Source organism: Rhodnius prolixus, unplaced genomic scaffold (assembly GCF_049639745.1).
Source record: "Rhodnius prolixus isolate KJV_2025 unplaced genomic scaffold, Rpr scaffold_2, whole genome shotgun sequence".
Classification (NCBI taxonomy): Eukaryota; Metazoa; Arthropoda; class Insecta; order Hemiptera; family Reduviidae; genus Rhodnius; species Rhodnius prolixus.
Genome location: NW_027411592.1, coordinates 39510927 through 39534582, shown reverse-complemented (window position 1 = coordinate 39534582; position 23656 = coordinate 39510927). Strand labels below are relative to the sequence as shown.

General features: G+C 31.2%; 1 protein-coding gene across 17 annotated transcripts in view; it reads left to right on the top strand.

Moving 5' to 3' along the window:
• DIP2 (disco-interacting protein 2) overlaps positions 1-22129 on the top strand; it is a 617293-nt gene extending 595164 nt beyond the window's left edge. For 14 of the 17 annotated variants that reach the window (XM_074119216.1, XM_074119213.1, XM_074119212.1 and 11 more), the window contains 23 exons: positions 507-608; positions 1863-2068; positions 2161-2284; positions 2545-2753; positions 2855-3082; positions 4042-4303; positions 4863-5097; positions 5181-5320; positions 5960-6177; positions 6266-6478; positions 7595-7826; positions 8090-8140; positions 12532-12644; positions 13397-13643; positions 13998-14137; positions 14257-14384; positions 14556-14720; positions 14825-14940; positions 16169-16392; positions 16729-16923; positions 17018-17282; positions 17776-17899; positions 19152-22129. In XM_074119216.1, coding sequence (XP_073975317.1) covers positions 507-608; positions 1863-2068; positions 2161-2284; positions 2545-2753; positions 2855-3082; positions 4042-4303; positions 4863-5097; positions 5181-5320; positions 5960-6177; positions 6266-6478; positions 7595-7826; positions 8090-8140; positions 12532-12644; positions 13397-13643; positions 13998-14137; positions 14257-14384; positions 14556-14720; positions 14825-14940; positions 16169-16392; positions 16729-16923; positions 17018-17282; positions 17776-17899; positions 19152-19404 — 4190 coding nt within the window. In that variant the 3' untranslated portion in view covers positions 19405-22129. The remainder of the gene's footprint in view (positions 1-506; positions 609-1862; positions 2069-2160; positions 2285-2544; positions 2754-2854; positions 3083-4041; positions 4304-4862; positions 5098-5180; positions 5321-5959; positions 6178-6265; positions 6479-7594; positions 7827-8089; positions 8141-12531; positions 12645-13396; positions 13644-13997; positions 14138-14256; positions 14385-14555; positions 14721-14824; positions 14941-16168; positions 16393-16728; positions 16924-17017; positions 17283-17775; positions 17900-19151) is intronic. The other 3 variants (XM_074119203.1, XM_074119202.1, XM_074119207.1) reach the window with 3 other exon arrangements.
• Positions 22130-23656: the final 1527 nt, after the last annotated feature.

Below are 23656 nucleotides of genomic sequence, written 5' to 3'. Positions count from 1 at the left end.
TTGTTTTTTTATGATTACGTAATGTAGTTAATAATAGTAATTACATTACTGCTTGATTGGAAAGAGAATCTGTTTATATCTGTATTGTTTTACAGAAGGCACAATAAAGTGATGACCTTGGTTAGCCTAATCTAAGCCATGAAGAGGAAGTGGCGCCCCTATCATTACACTGATCACCTTCCTCCCCCCACCCAAAAACAAGCCAAAGTTATATTTAAATTTTTTTAAAAAAGCAACGATAACAAAAAACAAGTTCGTTGTGTGGGTAGTTTGTAGTATTCAACCTACACACCTCAGAAATTGAAATGGGAGAATTGTTGACATTATTATCTTGTAAAAAATACTTCCTAAATCATCATTTGTTACCTACTTTACAATATAATCGTTTTTCATTAATTTGGAAATTACACCAGGTTGTCCTTTTTAAAGACGTAGCAGCCCTTTGCTCTTCAATCTATTTTTTGTTCTCACTAAAGACAAAATTAATTTTGTTTTTGGATGTTCAGACTCCCAACCTCCCGATGTAACGCACAACACAGGTCAAGCCAGACGGATCACACCGGCTGATCGGGTCAATAGGTACCGATCAAGGCAGTCATCTGATGATGGTATGGGAAAGTTATTCATTATTGCTTTTTCTCATTTTCTCTTTGCTTTTTCAAATCAATTTTCTTTTCTTTTTTCACTGGAGAGAAAGGAAATTTTTCTTGTTTTAGAAGGAAACTTCTTTCTATTTTTTTATTATTCAGAAGGAGTGTTTCCAACCATATTTGTGAACAATGCTAATCTTAGTAAACTTGGAATCATTGTTCAAATAAAAACTGTTTTAATTAAAATGATTTTTAGTAAAACTTATCCAGTAATATCCATCCTTTTTTTAACATCTACTTAAATAATGTTAACTTGAACTCACTTCTTATGTTATCAAACTATTCTAATATACAGGGTGACCAGAGTTATATGCTCCACCCACTTTTTTTTTAAACGGCGGGAAATTTCGAAAAAATAAAAAACACGTATTTAATCATTTTTAGTCTAGTTTATTTTCAGTGATTGACCCATTTTTTTAAACCCCTCTATCTCGAGATACAGCATCCAACTTTTGTTTTCCAAATGGAACGTTATATTTTTTGTTGCATATTTTTATAGTATTTGAGCTCCTAAAAAAAAAAACAAAAAAAAAATTGTTGAAATCGGTTAGGTTTTTCAAAAGTTATGATAATTTAAAATATGAAAAACAAATTTCAATTTATTGTCGAAATTACGTTATTTTTTTAAAAGAATCTGTTCTAACTGGGCACAACCAACGGATAGGCAAGCCAAAACTCTGGACTCCCACGCTTTGCTTGTAGCAGCACTTATGGTGGCGAAGTCAAGATCCTAGGCAGGCTAGAGTTATTCGACGTTTAAGATCATCGACTGAAGTCACGGGATTCAGGATATTTTACACTTTATTTTTTAGGTATCTCCACAAAAAATAGTCCATTTGGGGTTAAGATCGAGGTGGCCATTGGATGGGACAAATGATTAAATCCCGTGTTTTTCATTTTTTCGAAATTTCTAGCCGTTAAAAAAAAAAAGTGGGTGGAGCATACAACTCTGGTCACCCTTTATATTTAAAAAAATAACATCATCGAACAAGCAAGAAAGGAAGTGATGTCACGAAAAAGATTATTTATGAACGAATATCTTAATATAGCAAAGAGGAAGGCACTTTAAACAATTAATTATATGTCATTAAAAAATTGTTTTTTATTTCCTGCAGCTATATGTAATTTTTGTTTTTCGTAGTTTTAACGGAAAAATTAGTAATATAATTTATATATATCGATGGACAAGGCTACTTAACAAACAATTTCTAGGTACAGTAACTGGCACAGGTAGATGGAAAGTTTCAGCAAAAATACAACAACTGCTCAACACTTTAAAGCGTCCTAAAAGGCGACCATTACCAGAATTCTATGAAGATGATGATATTGAATTGGAAATTGCTGCTAATCCTAAAGATCCGAATGCTCCAAAACCTGAAGGTGCTACAATGACACCAGCCATTGGAGACCAGCTTGTTGTTAGTTGATTTTATTTTGTAATTATTGTTTTGAAGAAAATAATTGTTAGAATATTTCAATATCTATTAATTTATTTCTTAATAAATTTTAGGTGCCATCTGGTTTGCCTCGCAACCTCGAAGCTGCGATTCAACGATATGGATCAGCTACCTACAAAGCCCCTGTAGCTACAGTACTCGATCCTAACGGCAAATTGAGCATAACCTTAACTTATGGTAATTGTTTTTCTTCTTTAAAAAAAAAAAATGCGTGAAATCGTGTGAATATATTGGCTCCCGGAGCCTTTTCTTTACTTACAACTTTGTAATACATGAGCACTAAGAGATTCGTAGAAAGAGACAATCCAAGGGCGAACTCTAATTTCTCTGTTCGATTCCAGTGATTATCTCTTCATAAAATAGCTATTAAAATTTATAATAATACAACTGAAGCAATTAATAATTCAGTATATATAATACTTCTCTTATATTTTTAGGTAAATTGCTGAGTAGATCCCAAAAAATAGCGTATACACTATTAACCAAGAACTTCAGTAAAGGTGGTGATACATGTTCTTTGAAGAGTGGCGATAGAATAGCTTTGGTTTATCCCAATAATGATCCAATCAACTTTATGTGTGCTTTCTACGGATGTATGTTCGCTGGTGTTGTTCCAGTACCTATTGAAGTGCCAATTACTCGAAGAGTTAGTTTTAAAATAACAATCTATCGAAATAAATATTGTTTTTTCCCAAATAGAATAACACATTTATTGCTATTTATGTAAAATATTTCTTTTATTTTTAGGATGCGGGTTCACAACAGATTGGATTTCTACTTGGTTCTTGTGGTGTACAAGTAGCTCTTACATCAGAAGCATGTCTAAAAGGATTGCCAAAAACAGCAGCTGGTGAAGTAGTTTCCTTTAAGGGTTGGCCTAAATTACAATGGTTCGTTACAGAGCATCTTGCAAAAACTCCCAAAGATTGGAGCCCAACACCACGTCTCACTGATGACAATCCAGCCTACATTGAGGTATATTTTTTTTTGTCTTTACAATTCTTTCTGATTCTGTTAAAAGTATTAAGAGTAGCTTGATGGACATTTTATTTGTAAACCATCTGCATCGAAAACTGTTCTTCATGAGATGCAAAAAGTAAATCTGAGAATGGCTGAGGTAAATACTCAGTTGAAAGCAATCCTTTTGGCAGAATAACATGAAACTCGACAATAATTTAATTTAAAGCTATCCTTCATTACAAATCAGGTTTCAAATGGTTTAATTTTATTCCCCCAGATGCTGGAAAAATAATCTGAATGACCTGACCAATAGAAATTATCTTTGAAGTTACAGCGTATCCTCATACATTTAAGAGGTCTGCTAAAAATTTAAAAAAAAAATACAACTCTGGTCCTAAATTCATTCTAGAGGACAGTGCGGCCGTACAGTACCATTGACCATATTTTCAGTGTCAGGCAAATGTTTAAAAAAAGTTAACCTCAATTTTGGTTGCACTCCTTTTCTCTGTTTTTAAGCAAACATACTACAAAGTTAGTATCAACAGAGAAGGCCTAAATATGGTTTTTTGAATTTAAGAAACTCTTGTTAGTCCAGTTATGCTTACGATTACGGTGCTCACATTTTGTAGCTGTAAGGTGAAGAATTACGGCCTAATGCAAAATGCTGTTCCCTAATTTTTGATTCTAGCATTCGAATTGGGTAATTGGGGTCATTCTTACCAATCAAAAAGGTATGATTTGCAGTATTCTGTCGCATTATCTCATCTACACAGTTGTTGCACTTATATCAGCTTCCAGAGATGCGCTAGCAGGGTCGTTTGAGGAATTTGTAATAATGATTCTCTGAAATAGGCTTACTTTCTTGCTACAGATTGCAACATAGCTTCACTAATGATACTGCCCCTATTACAAAAGAGAAAATTATCAAATTATTATATTTTAATAATATGATTTGAACATTTATGTTTTATTAGTATACGACTGATCGTGACGGATCTGTTATGGGAGTAACTGTGACAAGAGCGTCAATGCTATCACACTGCCGTATGTTGACCATGTCCTGCAACTATACAGAAGGCGAGAACATGGTCTGTGTACTGGATTTCAAAAGAGAAACAGGACTGTGGCACAGTATTCTTACCAGTGTCCTAAATGGAATGCATGTAGTATTTATACCGTACGCATTGATGAAAGTGAATCCGGCATCATGGATGCAGATGATAACCAAATATAGAGGTAAGTTAATTCGTTTTAGAATAATAAATTTCGTTTTAGAAAAATAAAGAACTTCAGTAGAATATAGTTTTCTTTATCCTTCTTTTTTCTGTCTTTTACTAATCTATTGTCAAATTTTGGAAATTTAATTTTTTTCAAAAATAGAAATGTTTAGAATGTGGTTAGGTTCGCAGAGTTGGATAATATATTTGATTTTACCTGACTGTAGCACGCATGTTTATTGTATCTCTGACCGGTTTCAAATTTCTATCCATTATAGAGGTAGATTGTCACTGGTGTAGATATTTCGTCTTCACTTATGTGAAGTCTCACTCTCACACTGTACTTGCTGACGAGTAAAAAACAACCAGTAAAGAAATTATCTGACGTCTGAATTGTATCTGATTATTTTAATTGCCAAATAAATTGATAAATCTGACAATGTTTGAAGAAAAAGTATGTATTAATGAGAACATTGAGAATTACTGAAAATTATGAAACTGTTTTCTGCAATTTTTTTTTAATTATATTTTATTTTTATGTAATACTTAGCCTTTTTGCTTTCTTTTGTTTTTTTTAGCTAGCGTAGCCGTGGTGAAATCACGAGATCTCCATTGGGGCCTCCTAGCCACAAAAGATCATAAGGATATTAGCCTTTCATCTTTACGCTTACTTTTAGTTGGGGACGGAGCTAATCCTTGGTCATTATCATCATGTGATCAATTTTTGGCAGTTTTTCAATCCAAGGGTTTGAGAAATGATGCTATTTGTCCTTCAGCCTCATCCACTGAGTGCTTAACAGTATCCATAAGAAGGTAATAATGAGATCTGTTCAATCCACCCGCTTTTATTGAATATGTTTATTATAATTATTAAATTTCACTTCTGTTTATAACAGGCCAGGTAGAGGAGGTGTAAATGCCACAGGAAGGGGGGTGTTATCTATGTCTGGCCTCAGTTACGGTGTAGTCAGAGTTGACCAAGAGAATTCTCTAACTTCGCTTACTTTGCAAGATTGTGGCCAAGTTATGCCTGGATGTAAGTATATTATTGCCCTTTAATCGCAAAAAAAAAAAACTCAAATCCTTTCAAGAGATCACTGACTATCAATAACCAAAATTGATAAAGAAAGTGCCGTTAGCGTTCTGATTATCCTTAACACAAAAATTGTCGTCCATATTTTATACCGCTGTTTGATAAAAGATCAATTACTTCGCGCATTTTGTTGTTTATCGGTTTAAATTGAGAACGGCCAATAGACGTCACAACAAAACTGTTGTACTGCAGGTTTACATCATTAGGTATGAAGTGGATTCTTTTTTGGTTATACCATACTTGGATTGATGCAGTAAGAAAGTTGTTGTTTATTAAGAGGTAAGATTCCCCGTCGGTGAGAGAAATTCTTTTTCTGGACACGTTTGGAGAACACCCAAAAGTTTCCGGAAAAGCAATATAGGTGGATAGTATTTGCTGAGATTGTAAGAAACGGCGCTTTGTTCCGTAATAAAAAAGGGATCTAATACCCTCTTACAAGTGCGCTTCCTCTTCTAAAGCCGCCTCAGATTAAGCTACTTATTTTGAAAAGACAATTTAGGCTAGAGTATTACGACATTTTCATTTTAACAATTAAAAAACATGTCATTAAACTAGTGAAATAGATTAATTATTTCTTTTCAGCTTGCATTGTCGTAGTTAAAATGGAAGGCACATCATACCTTTGTAAGACTGATGAAGTAGGAGAGATTTGTGTGAATTCTCCCGCCACTGGTACCCAGTATTGGGGTTTGACAGGCGTCAGCAATAACACGTTCAGAGTTTCTCCTCTACTACCTGATGGTTCAGCACTCTCAGATGCCGAATATACAAGAAGTGGATTACTTGGTTTTCTTGGACCGGTTAGTTTGTCCTTTTACAGATTTGGTGTTTACAGAAACAAATTCCGTCTTGTTTTCTTTTCATTAATTATTTCGTTTAAATTTTTAGGGAGGATTAGTATTTGTATGTGGCTCCCGTGATGGTCTAATGACAGTAACCGGAAGGAAACACAACGCAGATGACATCATAGCCACAGTTCTAGCAGTAGAACCAATGAAATTTATCTATCGTGGCAGGATAGCTGTGTTCAGTATGAGAGTGCTCAGGGATGAGAGGATTTGTGTTATTGCAGAACAACGGCCAGACTGTAGCGAAGAAGAGGTAACATTTTTTTTAAGCTTTGTCTTAGCCAATATTTTTATCATCTGTTAAAAAGTTGATAAGGCTATTATTGATTTTTTGTAATTAATCTTTCTATACAAAAAAGTTTAGCTATTGCTAAAGATCGGATTGGAATGAATGAAAATAGTTATAATAGAAAAGCAGCTAAAGCGTTAGCTAATGTTGGTAGGAACTGCTTTTTTATTGGGCAAACACTCTTCGAAAAAATATTATTTATACAGTAATTACAACTAATCATATCACACTAATATGATGGAAAGTAAAAATAACCAAAATTAATTATACAAAAAACAAAAATCTTAGTAGTTGATGATTAATGTCTTAATAATTCTTAGTAGGTTAAAATCAATATAATTTTCAATACCAAGAATAATATAAAGTTTTCTCAAATCCGTTCTTGCACCAATAAATTGAAATCATTTAATAGCCTGATGCTTCATGAAATTCAAAAACTGTCTAGTTGGAGGTGACTGATGTTCACTATGACATAATCAGATATTTTATTGAATGTGTAGATAAGTTCCCCATTTTCCCCACTGCCTAAAATAGAAAATTGTCCATTCTAGATTGTGGATTTATTTCCCGACTAACTGTATTGGGAAAACTCTTTTTTTTTTGTAGTGAGTGTTCTTTCACTCCGTTGGCCCAGTCAATTTTTTTTGCTGCTAATACAGATTTTACAGTATATGGTCACTTTTTTTTTCCTGTAAAATTACAGGAGAAATTTAAATTCCTTTCAATTTGTACAAGCTATACACATTAAAAACCAATGTGACGAGAGGACTAGTTCAATTTTATTCTTAAGCAAATTGTGAAAATTGTTGAACTTCTATTATTCACTTTAAACATACATAACCTTCTACAAGTTTTAAAGTGTTATGTACACGTTTTGAGTCAGTCCGAAGACAAGTTCATATTTGTTCAAATAAAATGTTCAATTATCACAAATTGCCCGCACATTTTATGAGTTACTTAAAAGTTATTATAATTGATCATTTCATTTTTAACATACTTAAAAATTATTAGTAGAGTAGAGGAATGCTAGTTAAGATTTCTTTCAAATGTATTTTTATGCTCTTTCTGTAAAATGCCTAGAGTTTCCAATGGATGTCAAGAGTACTGCAAGCTGTTGATTCCATCCATCAAGTGGGACTTTATTGCCTAGCGTTAGTACCACCCAATTATCTGCCAAAAACTCCATTGGGTGGTATTCACTTATCTGAATGCAAACGTCGCTTCTTAGAGGGCACACTTCATCCAGCGAATGTACTTCTCTGCCCGCATACATGTGTGACAAACTTGCCAAAACCAAGGGAGGTTCACTTAGGTTAGTAAATGTTATAAATAATCATCACCACTCTTTTCTCTTTTTCTTTTCGCTTACACAGTCACACACATGTTCCATTCGAATCTTCTACAGCCTGCAAAAAAAAGTTCTTTTTCCCATTATTTTCTAAAGCACGTTTATTTTCATAATCTTCTACCTCTTGGTTAAAAAGAGCAAAAGAAATAAAAAAGAAAAAGACAATTCTTAAATCGAGAGTTTATAGGCAATTATGTGGCAAATGATTGAGGCTATTTATTTTGCAGATGAATACTTTAAAATGGCCCAATATGTTAACCAAATTGGTGAAGATCAAGGTAACAAAAAATTATATTTTTTAATACGTCCTGACCAAATTCATGATTTTATAAAATTTTCTTTATTAAGTGTGAGCTTTTATTTAAATTTGGAATGACGAAAATCAAAATGAAAGTAATTATTTAAATCCCTGAGATATTTTTCTTTGTTTTTTGTTTTTGTTTAACCGCTGAGCATTTTTCCAGCTAAAAAAATAGTAGATATCAATTTTTGCATTTGGATATAGCAGTTTATTTGTCCAGCAAAGTAGAATTGATAGATTCTTCATAGACCGTTGCTAGTGGGCATAATTTATTTACCTTTTTTTCGGGTCTTTAGGAGAGACACTAGAAAAGTTATGCAATTTGTATGGTGATGCTTTAAATTTTCCCCTTAGTAAGCAACTAAAAAAAAAAAATAAGTCCATTGCTTTTTCCAATTGCAATTTTTCTAGAGTGATTTTGTTAATTATTTATTGTTAGTGAATGTATGCGTTTGACTGCACTGAGTTTATTCTATTCAAAATGAGTGCTACATATTTTATTTTGTTGATTTGGGCAGGACATTTGAAAAGAAAATCTTTTAATGTATAGAACAATATGCAATCATTTTGCCATAATATTTAAATAAAAAAAGAATCTTTTATTTGGATAACAAATTCATCACACATTCAAATTTCACTCTCCATAAACAGACTTCTTTTGCACTTATGTATATTTTTTCAGCTGTTTGTGTGTTTGGTCTTACTATGTGGAATATTTATATGCTCATATTATAAAATATATCATGTATAACTTTTCATGTGTCTCTATTTAATTAAATAATAAATAGAAATATAACAGTATTGTTATGTATTTAAATCCATACATTATGGGACGGACGGGAGGAATATCTGGGACAACTTTTATATACCTTCTTCTGCAATGGTAATTTTATTAGTTTTATTACTATTAATTTTTAGATTAAGTTCTACTTAAAATTTCTTACTCTTTTTTTTTTTTAAGGCACTGGCCATTTTGCTTGAACAATAAAAAAATATCACATCAAATATATTATACACTTTGTATTTATATGACATGCTCTCATCTTAATCTTGTCTTAAAATCTTTCAGGTTTAGAAGATTCAGAACAGTAGAGCACTGGTTTTAACATTTACGAGCTTATAAAAAAAAAGACTTCATTATTTGAATTGATTTACATATCGGAAATTAGAAATTAGAAACCCAAAATCAAACCAAAGAAGCCAGAAATTATTTTCTTCGCAGCTTCAGCTATAATGAAAAGGAGATGTCTGACACTTGTAACTCCTTATAAATTTACTGAATCACTGTTTAAAATCATTTTAAAAATCTTATCTTTAGTGTATTAATTAAACACATAGAGTTGTAACTTTCATAGTTAAAAAAATATTCTGAAAAGTAAAACTTTTCCATTCGTCAAAGGTATTTTAGAGATTTTCGAGATTACCTATTTCATTTTGTGATCAAATCTAGATTTGACAGGTTTCACGTGGTGATTTTTGCCTCACGGTATTAGCGATCTCTCTCTCTTTTTTTTTAACCGGCCAAAATGTAGGATAGTTATTGGGGCAAAAATTCTCTTATCCCAAAATTGCGTTTAAAGCTCCCATTTAATATAACTTATCAAGTATAAATTATTGATGAAATTTAAAAACCGATAATTCCTAAACCAAGAAATTCTATTCATATTACTTTTTTTAAATCTACCTAAAACAAACTTTTAAGTGGCTTTTCTTATAAGTTTTGAAAGCTTAGTGATTTTTATATAATTTTATAGCTAATTAAGTATTTAAAAACAAATATTACAAAATTAATCTTGTTATTTTTGAGTAATATTCATTTGAGAAATTTATAAGAATGCTCTCACTTTCTCTATACTTTTAATCTTTATTTATTCGGAATATTAACCAGCTCTCTACTGTTGAACAATTGATTATCGTTTATATCCAATTATAATTGTTATTTTTAGAACAATTCAAAGAGACTTTTTGTTAAAATTATTATTAAAAAATAATTTCTATCATGAAATAGGCTGGCTTAAAATATTAATGTGCCTTAAAAAGTTTTATTATCTGGAACTGAATTATAATATATGGTTTTCTTGGAAACCAAAGAAAAAAGTTTCCACTGAATTTTCTTAACAGTAAAAACCTGTTTATACAATCTCGTATGGATTGGCGTAAATGTGATACCACAGCTCCAAAATGAATGAGTTGCCAAAGTTTAAAATTTATTTAAAGGCTACTTATTGATGGGCGATTTTACTCGAATTTTTACAAGGGATTTTTTTTTTTTTTTTTAAATAAGGAAACTATAATCTGTGCCATAATAATTTTCTTTTGGTTAAATCTTGCTCTCAGTATTTGTTTAAAGAGATTTGAAGGTGAACATAATGTGTTCCTCACATCATTCATTACTAATTAAGATATATCTAAATAATGTTTGGAAATATTTAATTATAAATTCCACTAAATAATTAAAACTTTTCCAATAAGAAGAGCGCTGTTGAAGTAAATAAAAATGATGAATGATATCACTTAAAATTTTATGTCAATGATTTTAGTTGCATTGCAAATTTATCCTTCACCATTCAGTCATGCTCATGGCTAGGCAAACAAGTATACTTTAATACCAAATTGTAAAATTATAAATCAGAAACTTTGTTTTATCCAAAACAACAAGAACGAAATATTTATTCAATCGTTACAGTGGGCTTAATTACTATTTGGGTACCTGGAGAATACATTTTTCTTAAGTTTTTGTGAATAATAGTTATCTCTTTCTGAAGGTAACTGAAACGAAGATAAAATTGCTACAAAGTGTGTAGAAACAAAATGTTCAGACAGAAAAAGAAACGAGCAAAGAGATAGACAGAACATGCTAAAAACAATTTAGAAAAAAAAATGTAAATTACCCCTCTCTAATTGGTTCTGATCTCGCTGCCTCTTTATTTTTAATAGTTCTGAGGACATTACTTACTACAGTAAATGACCAATATTATAAACATATACTAATACTTTTCCCCATTTATCTCCACAAAAAAAAATATGTAAGTCACGATATTTCAGTGACCAAAATTGTTTTGCCTGAAAAAGAGAGCATGATTAACATGAGTCACGTCTTGCTTCTCTCCAGGATTACTTTATCATAAGTCATCTATTTCCTCTTTATCATATCTTAGCTTCAAGACCCTTTTATTGATTTTTGATTTTTAATGTTTTGTTTTTCTCTCTCTTGGTTAAGCCGAACGATATCCTCATCATTCTGCACCACATTGTCTCATCACAGTAAACTCCAGTTCGAGACAAATATTCAACATCCTTTCGTCGAAAAATGCTGTATCTGGTCGTCCAACAATAGATTTGTGTAAAATGAATAAAGAAGCAGGCGCATTAATGACGTAACTATTTTTCTGACTGACATTTTAAAAATTCTACAGTACACTTTCTTGATCTTTTTTTTTTTTTTACGTTTGTTTTTCACCATAAAGCGATGTTGCTTTCTTAGTTGTAGCCGCAATGCTGGACAGTTCCCCCAATTTCATCCATCGTACCAATTGTTTTCTTTTAATGTAGAATTCTGGAATCAGTGCATGCAACGACGGATGAAATTATACTCAATACTTCTTTAGATTTCATTATTTCTTCAATGCTCTTCTCTTTATACTTTTACTTAATATTTTGTTTCAACGTTGGGTCTAAGATAATTAGCAAAAAACCTTTACAATTACGCTTTTCTTTTTTTTTGGTCTCACTTTTTAAATATAATCCATCTTTTAGTACTAAATATATTCTCTTGGGATAACCTTTTATTTTCCGGTCTTACAACACAAGGTCAATTAAGCCCACTGCAAATCGAAATAGTGCCCTATAATGAAAATGGCTGGGATAAATTACTTTTTCACAAAGGAAAGGATTTTTTTCTGAGAGACGAAAAAAACATTCTTCATGACGATGTTTCTATATTTTCATTTATTATATATTTAAGACGTTTTGACGCCCGGAGCCTTCTCCACAAGCTGTCTGCAATGTTTTTACATTAAAGGAATGCTCTCCACCATCGGATAGTGAGGTGTAGAGGCTCCTTTTGGAAGGGAAAATCAAATAGCAGTTTGCAGGACGCGAACTCGCTGAAATCCAATGCACTGGGCTAATCTCTAATCTTAATGTTTTTTTAATTTATTTTTAAATGTTCTTTGAGTGTATTCTCAATAATAAGCAATGAGAGTTTCATTATGTTCAATACAAAGAATTAAAGAGATCAATTTTAAAATAAATCAATTAAGTAATGCAATTCAGAATATTCGTCTCTTTGAATTGGTCTATCGTTGACAATGTACCCTATTGTTTTCTTTGGGGCCGTGAGTGAGGGTGTCGGGTATGTTGTTGCAGATGTAGGTCCAGCATCCGTGATGGTGGGCAATATTGTACAAGGAAATAGACTAGCTTCGGCGCAGGGACGTGACATGGGCATTGTCGACGAAGAATCTGATTCTGCCCGTAAAGTAAGTATGGTGTATAAAATTATCTTATTCTTTTATCTAAATTGAAATACAAAAGAAAAGAGTTGGTCTTAATAAATTGGATAGTAGACTTTTAAAAATTTACTGATATTTTGCATCCCTGGCAAAAAAGTATACGTAGAAATTGCTTGAAGTCTACTATCAAGTTCCATTCTGATTTCTGAATTGAAAAAAATGAAATTATTAAGAATTATAACCAAACTGGAACAAAGTATATCACAAATAAAATATCTAAAATTGATTCTGTTATTTATAGTTAGTTCTATTTAATCTTTGAAAGGAAAGTTCGAACTGAAAAGTTCTTTTGCTGTACTCCTTCTTCTTTCTTTTAAAAAAGTTAAAAAAGTGTATCATACAACATCCTGATATCTATCTCATTCCGAAAGATCTGTCTATGTTGTTATATCTGCATTTTATTGGAACATAGCGAATGAAGTTTAAAGATTTGTTTCGATATACTGGCTTGAAATTTCTTTTGTTATCTCTGTAAATTATGAAATTCCAATTTTTACTAAATGATTTTATTTAAGCTAATTCATGTGTGAAAAGATTTGTACTTATAAGAGGTCACTTTTTAAAAGAAATAAATCTTTATCCTATTTACATAACAATGGTATTCATTTAGAAGGTGAAGTTTGTATTAATTGTAGAAAGTGTTGCTGTTCATTTTTTTTTTTAAATTCCTTCTTTTAAATTTGACGATACTGATTAAACTTAAATTGTTATGATTACAGTATCAGTTTATCTCTGAGATCCTTCGATGGCGAGCAATCTCTACCTCGGAGCATGTTATCTTCACATTGCTGAATTCAAAAGGCGGTGTAGCTGGAGTCCTTACTTGCTCTCAGCTTCATAAAAGAGCTGAAAGGGTAGGATCCCTGTTATTAGAAAGAGCAAAAATAAATACTGGCGATCATGTTGCTCTAATTTTCCCACCTGGCATTGATCTCATTTGTGCTTTTTATGGCTGCTTATATGTTGGTTAGTATATACACTTTTAAATAGTATGTAATTGTATACAGATTACAGTCTGTCTCTGATAAGACTCTACAGTTTCGCTTCTTTATTAAAATAAAAAGGAAAAATCATCTAAAACTATAAGGGACATCATTTTATTTATTGTTTATATTTTTAAAAGTCTATAAATACTTCCTTCTTTATTTTAGTCTCAAGAATTATCATATAAAATTTCGAGCCTTAATATTAGTAAATAAGCTATTTATTTCTATTGTGGATTATTTTTTCTCAGAATTAGAGGACAAAATGTCGTAGGGGCTTTTCTAAGAAGAAATTCATTATTTAAAAATCTCTTAAACTTTATATAATTTTTTTCAGGTGCTGTACCAGTTACAATACGACCTCCACATCCACAAAACCTCCAGACTACACTGCCGACAGTTCGAATGATAGTAGACGTTAGCAAATCGGTTCTAGTCCTTTCAAACCAGAATGTCATCAAACTTCTTCGCTCAAAAGTAAGTGTTCTTTAATGATGTTTTTGTGTTCATTATTGGTTCAACATCAGTTTTACATAAAACAAATTAATTAATTCAACTAAATAAAATAATAAATATAATTGAATAACCTATTTCAGGAGGCCAGTAATGTAGTAGATATTAAGTCATGGCCTGTAATCCTAGACACTGATGACATGCCTAAAAAGAAATTACCTGCTATGTACAGAGCTCCTACAGCTGAAATGCTAGCTTATCTAGATTTTAGGTGAGATTACTTAATTTATGGATTTAAATGACGTATTTTATTTTTTTATTGAAAAAAAGAGAAACCAAAAAGTTGTTAATAGGTTAACATTAAGTTTGGTAGATTATCTCCAAACTATTGTAGTTTTAATAATAAAATTAAGTTTTCACGTAATTGTGATTTTTATTTCAGTGTTAGTACAACAGGAATGTTGGCAGGAATAAAAATGTCTCACGCGGCGGTTACGTCTTTGTGTCGTTCAATGAAGTTGGCGTGTGAGTTGTACCCGTCAAGGCACATAGCTCTATGTCTAGATCCTTATTGTGGACTAGGTTTTGCTCTATGGTGTCTCAGCAGGTAATTAATTATATAAGCGCATTAAAGTTATAATCTCTTTGGTTTTTAATGAGGCTGTTATGAAAAATAGCAAAATCATGAGTGCAATATTTTCATTTTCGTAGTGTTTATTCTGGACATCATTCCATCTTAATACCTCCGTCTGAAGTTGAAGTCAATCCGGCCCTTTGGTTATCAGCAGTCAGCCAGTACCGAGTGAGGGATACATTTTGCTCATATGGTTAGTAGAAACATAATATGTATCTTTTTAATGGTTACGAAAAAAAAGGCAAGGTCTTCGGTAACATGAGACTGAAATTCTTATGGTTGGAGATGACCGCGTGCCGCTTAGTTCACTCCCTCTTTTCTTAAGTTCTTTTATCAAATAAGGCTGCGATTCCAAAAAATAAAAATAAATAAATAAAAAAAGCTACACATTAGAAGGATGCACAACTATTCTTTCACAGATTCACAATTAATCTTCACAGTTACTATAATTTGCTTTTCACTATTTTTCCTAATTTTCTTCAGGAATAGATAGAAGAAAACTGCAATTATCGGTCTTATGAGTGAGTTTTTCTTTTTATCTTAAAAATAGATACCCCACCATTTTAATATTATTATCGTTCTAATAATAACATATTATCTTTAAATATAAATAAATAAATAAATAAATATAAATTTACAGTTTACTGCACAGATCGATTAACACCACTTTTTGAATTATCTAGAAATTAAGTGTCAAAGCCCTTGGTTCATTCACAGCTTTTTAAATTTATAATAAATTTCCCACATGATAATGAATAACACCATTAAACGACAAAATTTTTTGGCCATTGAATAATAAATAATTTATTTCAGAAACCATTTTAATGTAAATTGTTGCAATAATTCAACTCTAATTCAGTAGCAGCCGCTAAATGATAACGATAAATTTATTTGAATTTTTATTATAAACGGAATTTTAAAAAACAATGTACATTATTTCATCGCACATCACCACTTTTTGTTTTATGAAGTTAATCGAATTGTGTAGTGAATAGAACGATCAGCTAAGTCGCCTATTTTGTAAAAGAAGCTGACCGTTAATTTATACTGCAAAAATAGATATATGTTCCTTATTTTTTTTTAAACTGAATTTCTCGCCTAACAGGAAAGAGAATTTTGAGAAGTGAGCCCTGTGGTTTAATATAACCAAAAATTAATTATTACAAAATAAATCGGCATTTTCATTATTATTATTATCGGCAGGTAGATGTTGGTATTTAGATTTTGACTGATGGCTAATGCTTCAGACAATCGCTTTTTGCAAAGTTTAGGTTAAATTTTGGGTTTTATAGGACTGTAAGTCTATATAATAGCCCTCTCATGGCAGCTACTTGTGGAAGCACATTAACAAAGCATATTCAAATGAACGATCCCAAATTAGGGTGAGGGAAGATTAACCTAATATTTTGAATTGCTCTTAGGTGTGATGGAACTGTGTACAAAAGGCCTAGGCTCATCGGTGAACACATTAAAAACTCGAGGAGTCTCTCTGGCATGTGTGAGAACGTGTGTAGTGGTTGCCGAAGAACGACCTCGAATCAATTTAACTTCATCATTCTCTAAATTGTTCTCAGCACTTGGTCTCAGTCCAAGAGCGGTGTCTACCAGTTTTGGCTGTAGAGTTAATGTAGCGATATGTCTTCAGGTAATTAAATATTCTTTCTCTTATCTGCATAAGTATTAATATATGTAAAAAGGTATTCTCATTATAGCACAATGTGTTTGGATAGTTGACAATTTGATTTCTTAATGTCAGTTTGATGCCTTTTGCATTGTGCATTAACACAATTTTACGGGAAGGCAAACCAAGGTAACAACCAAAAAAAACAGTAATAGATTCATGAAAATTTGATGAAATAAATATGAAATGATATAAGAATAGCACTACCAGTATTTTTTGTTTATTATATTAATATATATATGTTGAATATATATATATATGTTGGTTAAATAACCATTACATTTTTCAATTTGTCAAAAGGGAGCGTCTAGCCCAGAACCATCTTCGGTGTATGTAGATTTGCGAGCGTTGAGAAATGATAGAGTCAGCCTTGTAGAAAGGGGATCTCCTCATTCACTTTGTTTGCTGGAATCTGGGAAATTACTTCCTGGAGTAAAAGTTATAATCGCCAATCCAGAAACCAAAGGGCAGTGCGGTGATTCACATCTTGGTGAGGTAATGAAAATATTATGACTTCTACGACAGCTAAAGGTAAATTTACATCTTATTTTAGCAAGATTTAATTGATTTCTCATTATCCTTTATTCAGATATGGGTACAATCGCCTCACAATGCCAGTGGATATTTTTCAATTTATGGTGATGAAAGTGAATATGGAGAACACTTTAATGCTCGCCTGGTAACCGGAAATACTGGTGAAATATACGCTAGAACTGGCTACTTAGGATTCCTCAGAAGAACAGAGAACTGCACAAACCAATCACCAGCGCCAGTGTCAATAATGAGCGAAGTCACTGATCTTACTTCTTTGCACGAAATCTCCGCTCTAAACAGACCTCCTTCTGATACTTCGGGTTTGTATATATCTTTTTTTTTTTAATACTTCTTTCAAGAATATTGTTTTCTTTTATTTCTATGACAGCAAATAAAATATTGTGAATGCAGTTATAAATAAGGTATCGGATTTTCGAAATTTCTGAGACTGGGAGAGAAATCATAAAATGGTTCTTACTGCATTGCTCTCCCTCTGAATAGTTATCTATATTCATTTTTCACTTTTTATTTAGAAATTCTTGGTCGTATTAAACATATGAAGTAGGAGAATCTTAAAGAAAATATAATGTTTTGATAACTTTTTATTATTATTTTCTTCGCCAGTCCATCTCTTAATTTTTCTAGCTTGCTAATTGTTCAGAAATGTCCTATAGTAGTACTGTGTAACTAATCTTGGCTGGTCTGTCACCGGTATTTCAGTTACTATTTATAGCTATATTAACATGAAATTGCTGCTATTATGTAAAACGCGTGTATTTTTGTAGTTATATTATTTTTAATTATTATTTTTAGAATTACATGATGCAGTCTTCGTTGTTGGAGCTTTAGATGAGACGGTAATGTTAAGAGGTATGAGATACCATCCAATTGATATTGAGAATAGCGTCATGAGATGTCACAAGAAAATTGCAGAATGGTAATTCATATATTTTTTTTTTGGAAACTAATTTATTCAACAGAATCATCGTTGTTAAAGGCTCCTCAATAGAAAAAAGAAAGCCTTTTCAAATTTTAGTTTTATTTTAATTAAACCTTAAGCCAATACAAAATATAAGCGAGTCTAAGTGAATAGGTGTGTCATTGTTCTCTAAATGTTTGGTATCAATTATGTCGGGTTAATAATTTCTTTGATTGGGGTAAAATATAGCTTTTCAGGTACTGAAGTCAGTATGTTCAAAATGTCCGCCATTGTCAATAGCTGCTACCGTTGTTATTGTCGGTCGACATTCCCGGTGTGTTAACTTTTGAGGTCTCGTATTAACGTGTAGTGTTTTGTGTGAAGGAGAATTGAAAGACGTATCTATGTTTGGTCCCAGGTAGCCCCTTTGGTGTAATCACCTAGATGACTGTCCCTAGATTTTGTATCGGTGATAGGATTAATGCATTATTAATTAAAACTAATTGCCCATGCTCCAGTCATAAACTAGACAGAAATTCTGATGAAATAGATAAACATTAGTCTAACTTTAATCGAACCAACTAATTAATTGGTCTCTGAAACCTCAACAAAAATTAGGAAAACATGCCTACCTATCGACTTATTAAACAAAAATGGCGTCATATCCATATTTTGTTGAGGGAGCCTTGTAGTATAAAATTCTTCAAAATGCAATTAGTGTAATAAGGTTTTTAATGGAGCAACTCCGAATACATTTCTTTTACACTTACACGTTTGATACATTGAACCCCATCCTTTAAATTTTCGAGCTATGAAGAACACAAGTTGTTAAGTTAGACTAATTAAGTAGTTAAGTATTTTTATATTATTATTTAAGGTGATAAAGATCTAAAAGGTGGTAAATTAACATGAAATCTGCTCTTTCTCCGATACAACTAGGCAGGATTATTTTCTCAAATAGTTTCATAATTTATTGAGGAGAATCCACTGAGTTATTCTGATACCGGGAAAGGTTATTGCTTTCTTCTGGGTACAGGTTTGAAGACCTTCGAAGTAGTATCTTCTTAAATTGAAATAAGCCATCGAGTTTTTAGTAATATTCTTAAAATAACAATAAAAGCACCAAATGGTCTGAATCCTAACAAATTTTATTTTGATCTATGTATTGTAAATATTGTGTTTAATTACATAAAAGAGAGAACGTTATGTGTGAGAAAGTAAATATTTTCATTGAATTTAAACGATTTTCTTATTTCAACATCTCTTTCAGCGCTGTTTTTACATGGACAAATCTTCTGGTGGTAGTCGTAGAACTTGATGGAAATGAAAGTGAAGCTTTAGACTTAGTACCACTAGTAACAACAGCTGTTTTAGAGGAACATCATTTAATTGTCGGAGTAGCCGTAGTTGTAGATCCTGGTGTGGTTCCAATCAATTCCAGGGGAGAAAAGCAGCGTATGCATCTCAGGGACGGTTTTCTAGCAGATCAGCTTGATCCAATTTATGTTGCATATAACATGTAAATATAAACATTATACTTGTATGTATCCTGGCTTGCGCCGATGTGACAAGCTTTAACACCGACCTTAGCGTCCATATCCAGTATCCCGAAATTTCAACTTTTTTTCTTTATACAGTATACTGCCCACAGTATTTGAGGGTGCCTCAGCTTTGTGTTCTCTAATTTAAAGTTAATTCTTTTGACTGCCAACTATTTATTGTTGACTTATTAAAAAGTTTGAATAATTACGTAAATTTACTTTTTATTATTCGAAGTCACATTTTTAAAAAAATCGACAGATGTACCCTTGAAACTGTAAGCATTGTGTCTAGTTTAAGTTGAATGAGGACTGATATATTTAACGAAATTGTATAATTAATATTGATTTGTATGAAACGGTTGTGTGACAGATTTATTAAAATAAAAATTACACAAATAAGGGCCGGTTGTGCTAATAAATGGCCTTTTTATCGTAACTGCCAATGACAAGGCCAATATTTATGGCGTAAACGTATCATACGCTTAATTTTTATTTTTCCCTCACTCTCTCTATTTTTCTGTGTTGTTTTGTGCTCTTACGAAAAAAGCTGTTTTTAAACTGTGACTCTGACTCACGTTTTGGTTGTGCTTTTTTGTTAACATTTTAACAAAATGAGACTAGAATATAGGATTGTTTTCGACTCCATCTGAATTTTTAATAAAAATAAAATTTTTGATAAAAAAAAAAAAGGGTGGTGTATTGTGTACCACGTGATTCTAGCATTTTAAGTCACGTTTAAAAAAAAAATTACATTGTGATCTGTAACCATATTTCATATTATATATAAATCTAGGACCCGGATCTATTTCGACAGATCTGAGGCTAGGCTAGTCAGTGAGAAAGTTGCCTTGGCTTCATATTCGTCTCAAAAACCTTGATTATTATGTCCGAGGCTGTGTGTAAATAAATAATAAATCAAATCATTATATAGCAGTATAAAAAAAAAGAAGTAAATATTAATAAAGTAAATAAAAAATTTGGTATGTGCCAGTTTTTAGTGATAAACGTAATGTTAGATTGATGTATTTTAGCGTGTAGAATTAAAAAAAAAAAAAAAGAAAAAAGAAAAAAAAGGTGTATATTATTTCTATAGAAAGCCATATACATATTATAATTAGTTCTGATTTCCAAAATTTTCGAGGGACCGTGTATGTGGTGAAGGAATATTCCATAGAAATGTATATGTAAATTGTGTGTTGATATACATGGGATGTGACATGGTTGTATATTTGTTTTTTTTTATTTTCTTACTGTATGTAGATTTTTTTTTTAGTAATCACAACATAACAATTATTTTAAAACTGTGGTGTTTTTTTTAAATTTTTGAATTAATCACTTCACCAAGTCCCATATCATGCCATTCAAAATAAACTATACTAACAGTATGTAAATAAAAATTTAAAGCTTTTACACTAGATTAGATTTATTAAATGGCATCACATATTTTATTGTTTATAGTTGCTAAAAAAAAAAAAATAATAATAATAAAAATAGTAATTATTTTCTATTCTCATCAATATTCAAGACAAAAGCTTGTTCATCCAGGATTAATATAAGTATTTATATTATAATTTAATGTATGAATGCAGTAATAATTTTATGTACCAATAATGATGATATTTACATATAAAATAATAATATAATTAAGATATTAATTAAAACTATTTATTAAGTATAATATTCAAGTACAGTCGAGAAAAAAAGAAAAGATGGTTTTTTGTGAACAAGCTTTTGTAAAATGTAAAATGCACCCATCATTTGTTTCTTGTACCTTTTTATTTTTGTATAGTTTTCCAATATATCCTGCTTTCCAATAAATTATCTTTTTACAGTATCTAACTGAATATTATGCTTTTGTTATTCCAATTTTTCTATGCTTATGTAAGAAATGTGTGATTCAGAGTTTACCAGTTTCATTCCATGTGCATGCTTTTGTGCATTTCGAATGGTTTTTGTAACCTTAAATAAAAGTAATATTATTGAAATTTCCATTTCATCATTGAAATATTTTTTAAAAAGTGTAATTTTAAGCGTGTATAGCTCATAAAGCGCACATTTCATCTGACTTTGAACAATCGCATAAACAACAAAGCATCATTAATTAAAATACACGAACATTAATTTCTTATAAATCATAATGTATTTCAAAGAAATAATGATAAGTAATATTTTATAAATTATTTTGTTTATGCCACATTTATTATATATATGTGTCATGAGCTAAAAATAGTGTGTTATAATGTTAAATTTATAAATATCCTTTATAATAATAAAAATATTATTTGTTATTTATCTTATTATTCCAAACTAGTAGGTTTCATTTTATAATCAATTAACAATCTTTTGAAATGCATTTTAGTAAATTTCCACCCTTTAAATCCTATTAAATTTATTGTTCAATTTAACAAATAACAATTTGGCAAAGTTTCCGCTTTATATTTTCAGCTATTGTTTTTCATCCATGAACAAAAGTTGACGACAAAAAGTGGGCCCTTTGAAAATGATTCCTTTGCCGTATTCGTTATAAAAACAAGATATAAGTAAGAAATGTATAAAGTGTACTTAGATTTTGAAAGAAAATATAGTAAATAATTGCTTCTCTATACCAGATTTCTAATAAGTAAGCATTTCTTGATGTTAAAACAAATGTGGCCATTTTCTATATTATTATGTTAATATAAAAATTACAGTCAAATAATATACTTTATTTGTTCTTTTACCATAGAAAAAACCTACTTTTCCAACATTAATTTTGGTCACCTAAAACCTTTTGGTACTTGAGCCTAATGTGGCTGTTTGTCCCCGATCCTCCTCAGACCCTTGCCCCCCCAAACTAAGGGCCTTTCATAGAAGAAATTGCCCTGTTTGTCTGAAATATCGTAAGATATCTGTGAGCTCCAATTCTCAAGCAAACGCATTTCCATATATTCCTTGTGCCCCCTTTGTGCTAGGAGTGAACCAGGAAAAAATTTATCAGTTTAACTAAAATGAAATGTGGCAGAGAGAAACGTAAATTCATAATATACAGCAAAAACTAAAGCCGAGATTGGATAGTGGTATGAGTGTATGAGGGCATCCTGAGTATCACTGTCAATAATTTGGTATCACATAACAGTCTAATACTAATCTGATTTAAAATAATTTTAGTTAAAATTTTTATTTTTTACAGTATTTGTCTTCAATATTTTACACTCTAACAGAAGATCTAAGACACTAACAGAAAAATTCGACTAGTTCTGAAACGAGTTCTCCAAATAATAACAATTTTTGCACAAGTTAGCTAACCAAATAAGATCAAACCTCTTAGGGTATCCTATACAGTGATATCAAGGTGTCATATACTATTCAAAATCATTGATTTACCATTTTAATTAATACCTCATAATGAGTGTACGTTTACAGAACTGAAATTTAAATCCTAGAAACATCAATGAAACGAAAACTAGTAATGAAGGAAATAAAAATAATAAAGTGAACCAAAATATTAATAAAAAATAAAACTGATAACGTATTAAAAACGTAGCAAACAGTAATAAAATAACTAAAAAATTAACCTTACGAAAAATTTGCTCCTACTTAGATTGAATCAAAGAAATATGATTATACTATTGAGAAATTTAATTAATTCAAAGAAGTCCTGATTTACAATGCATGAGTATTAAACAATTCAAGAATAAAGTACTCGTATGTCTCCCATTTTCCTCCAAGTTAATGAACCACTTGAACTCCCTAGTTCAATCTCGAGTAAACGTTTACCAAAATACTATGTTGAATACATGGTTGGATGGAAATAAATATTCATGATTTGATCCATCTTACATCTGTGATTACTCGACCGGTTTCGGTTTTTCAAACTTTTGGTTCATTGGATTTGAGTAGAGAAATTTTCTCTTTTGGTGCTTCTGACACAGTGTCAGAAGCTCTCATTAGAAGACCAACTCTCTTCGTAATCCTGATGGGCCAATCTCTGGAGATAGATGAAAATCCGAAACCATTTTATATGGTAGAAAACTACTATACTATAACGAATAAAATCATTTGATAAATTCGAATTATTTATTTGCGTTGTTACATGATTGATAATTCATGAATTGTTACCTATATTTCCGATAAACTGATGGATACTATAATAGCTTGGGCTCATCCCTTACTAATGTCGAATCATCGTCTTCCTATATTGCCTCCTCCTCAGTTGAAATGACGACTTCTTTAATGACTTGACAGCGAACTCAAG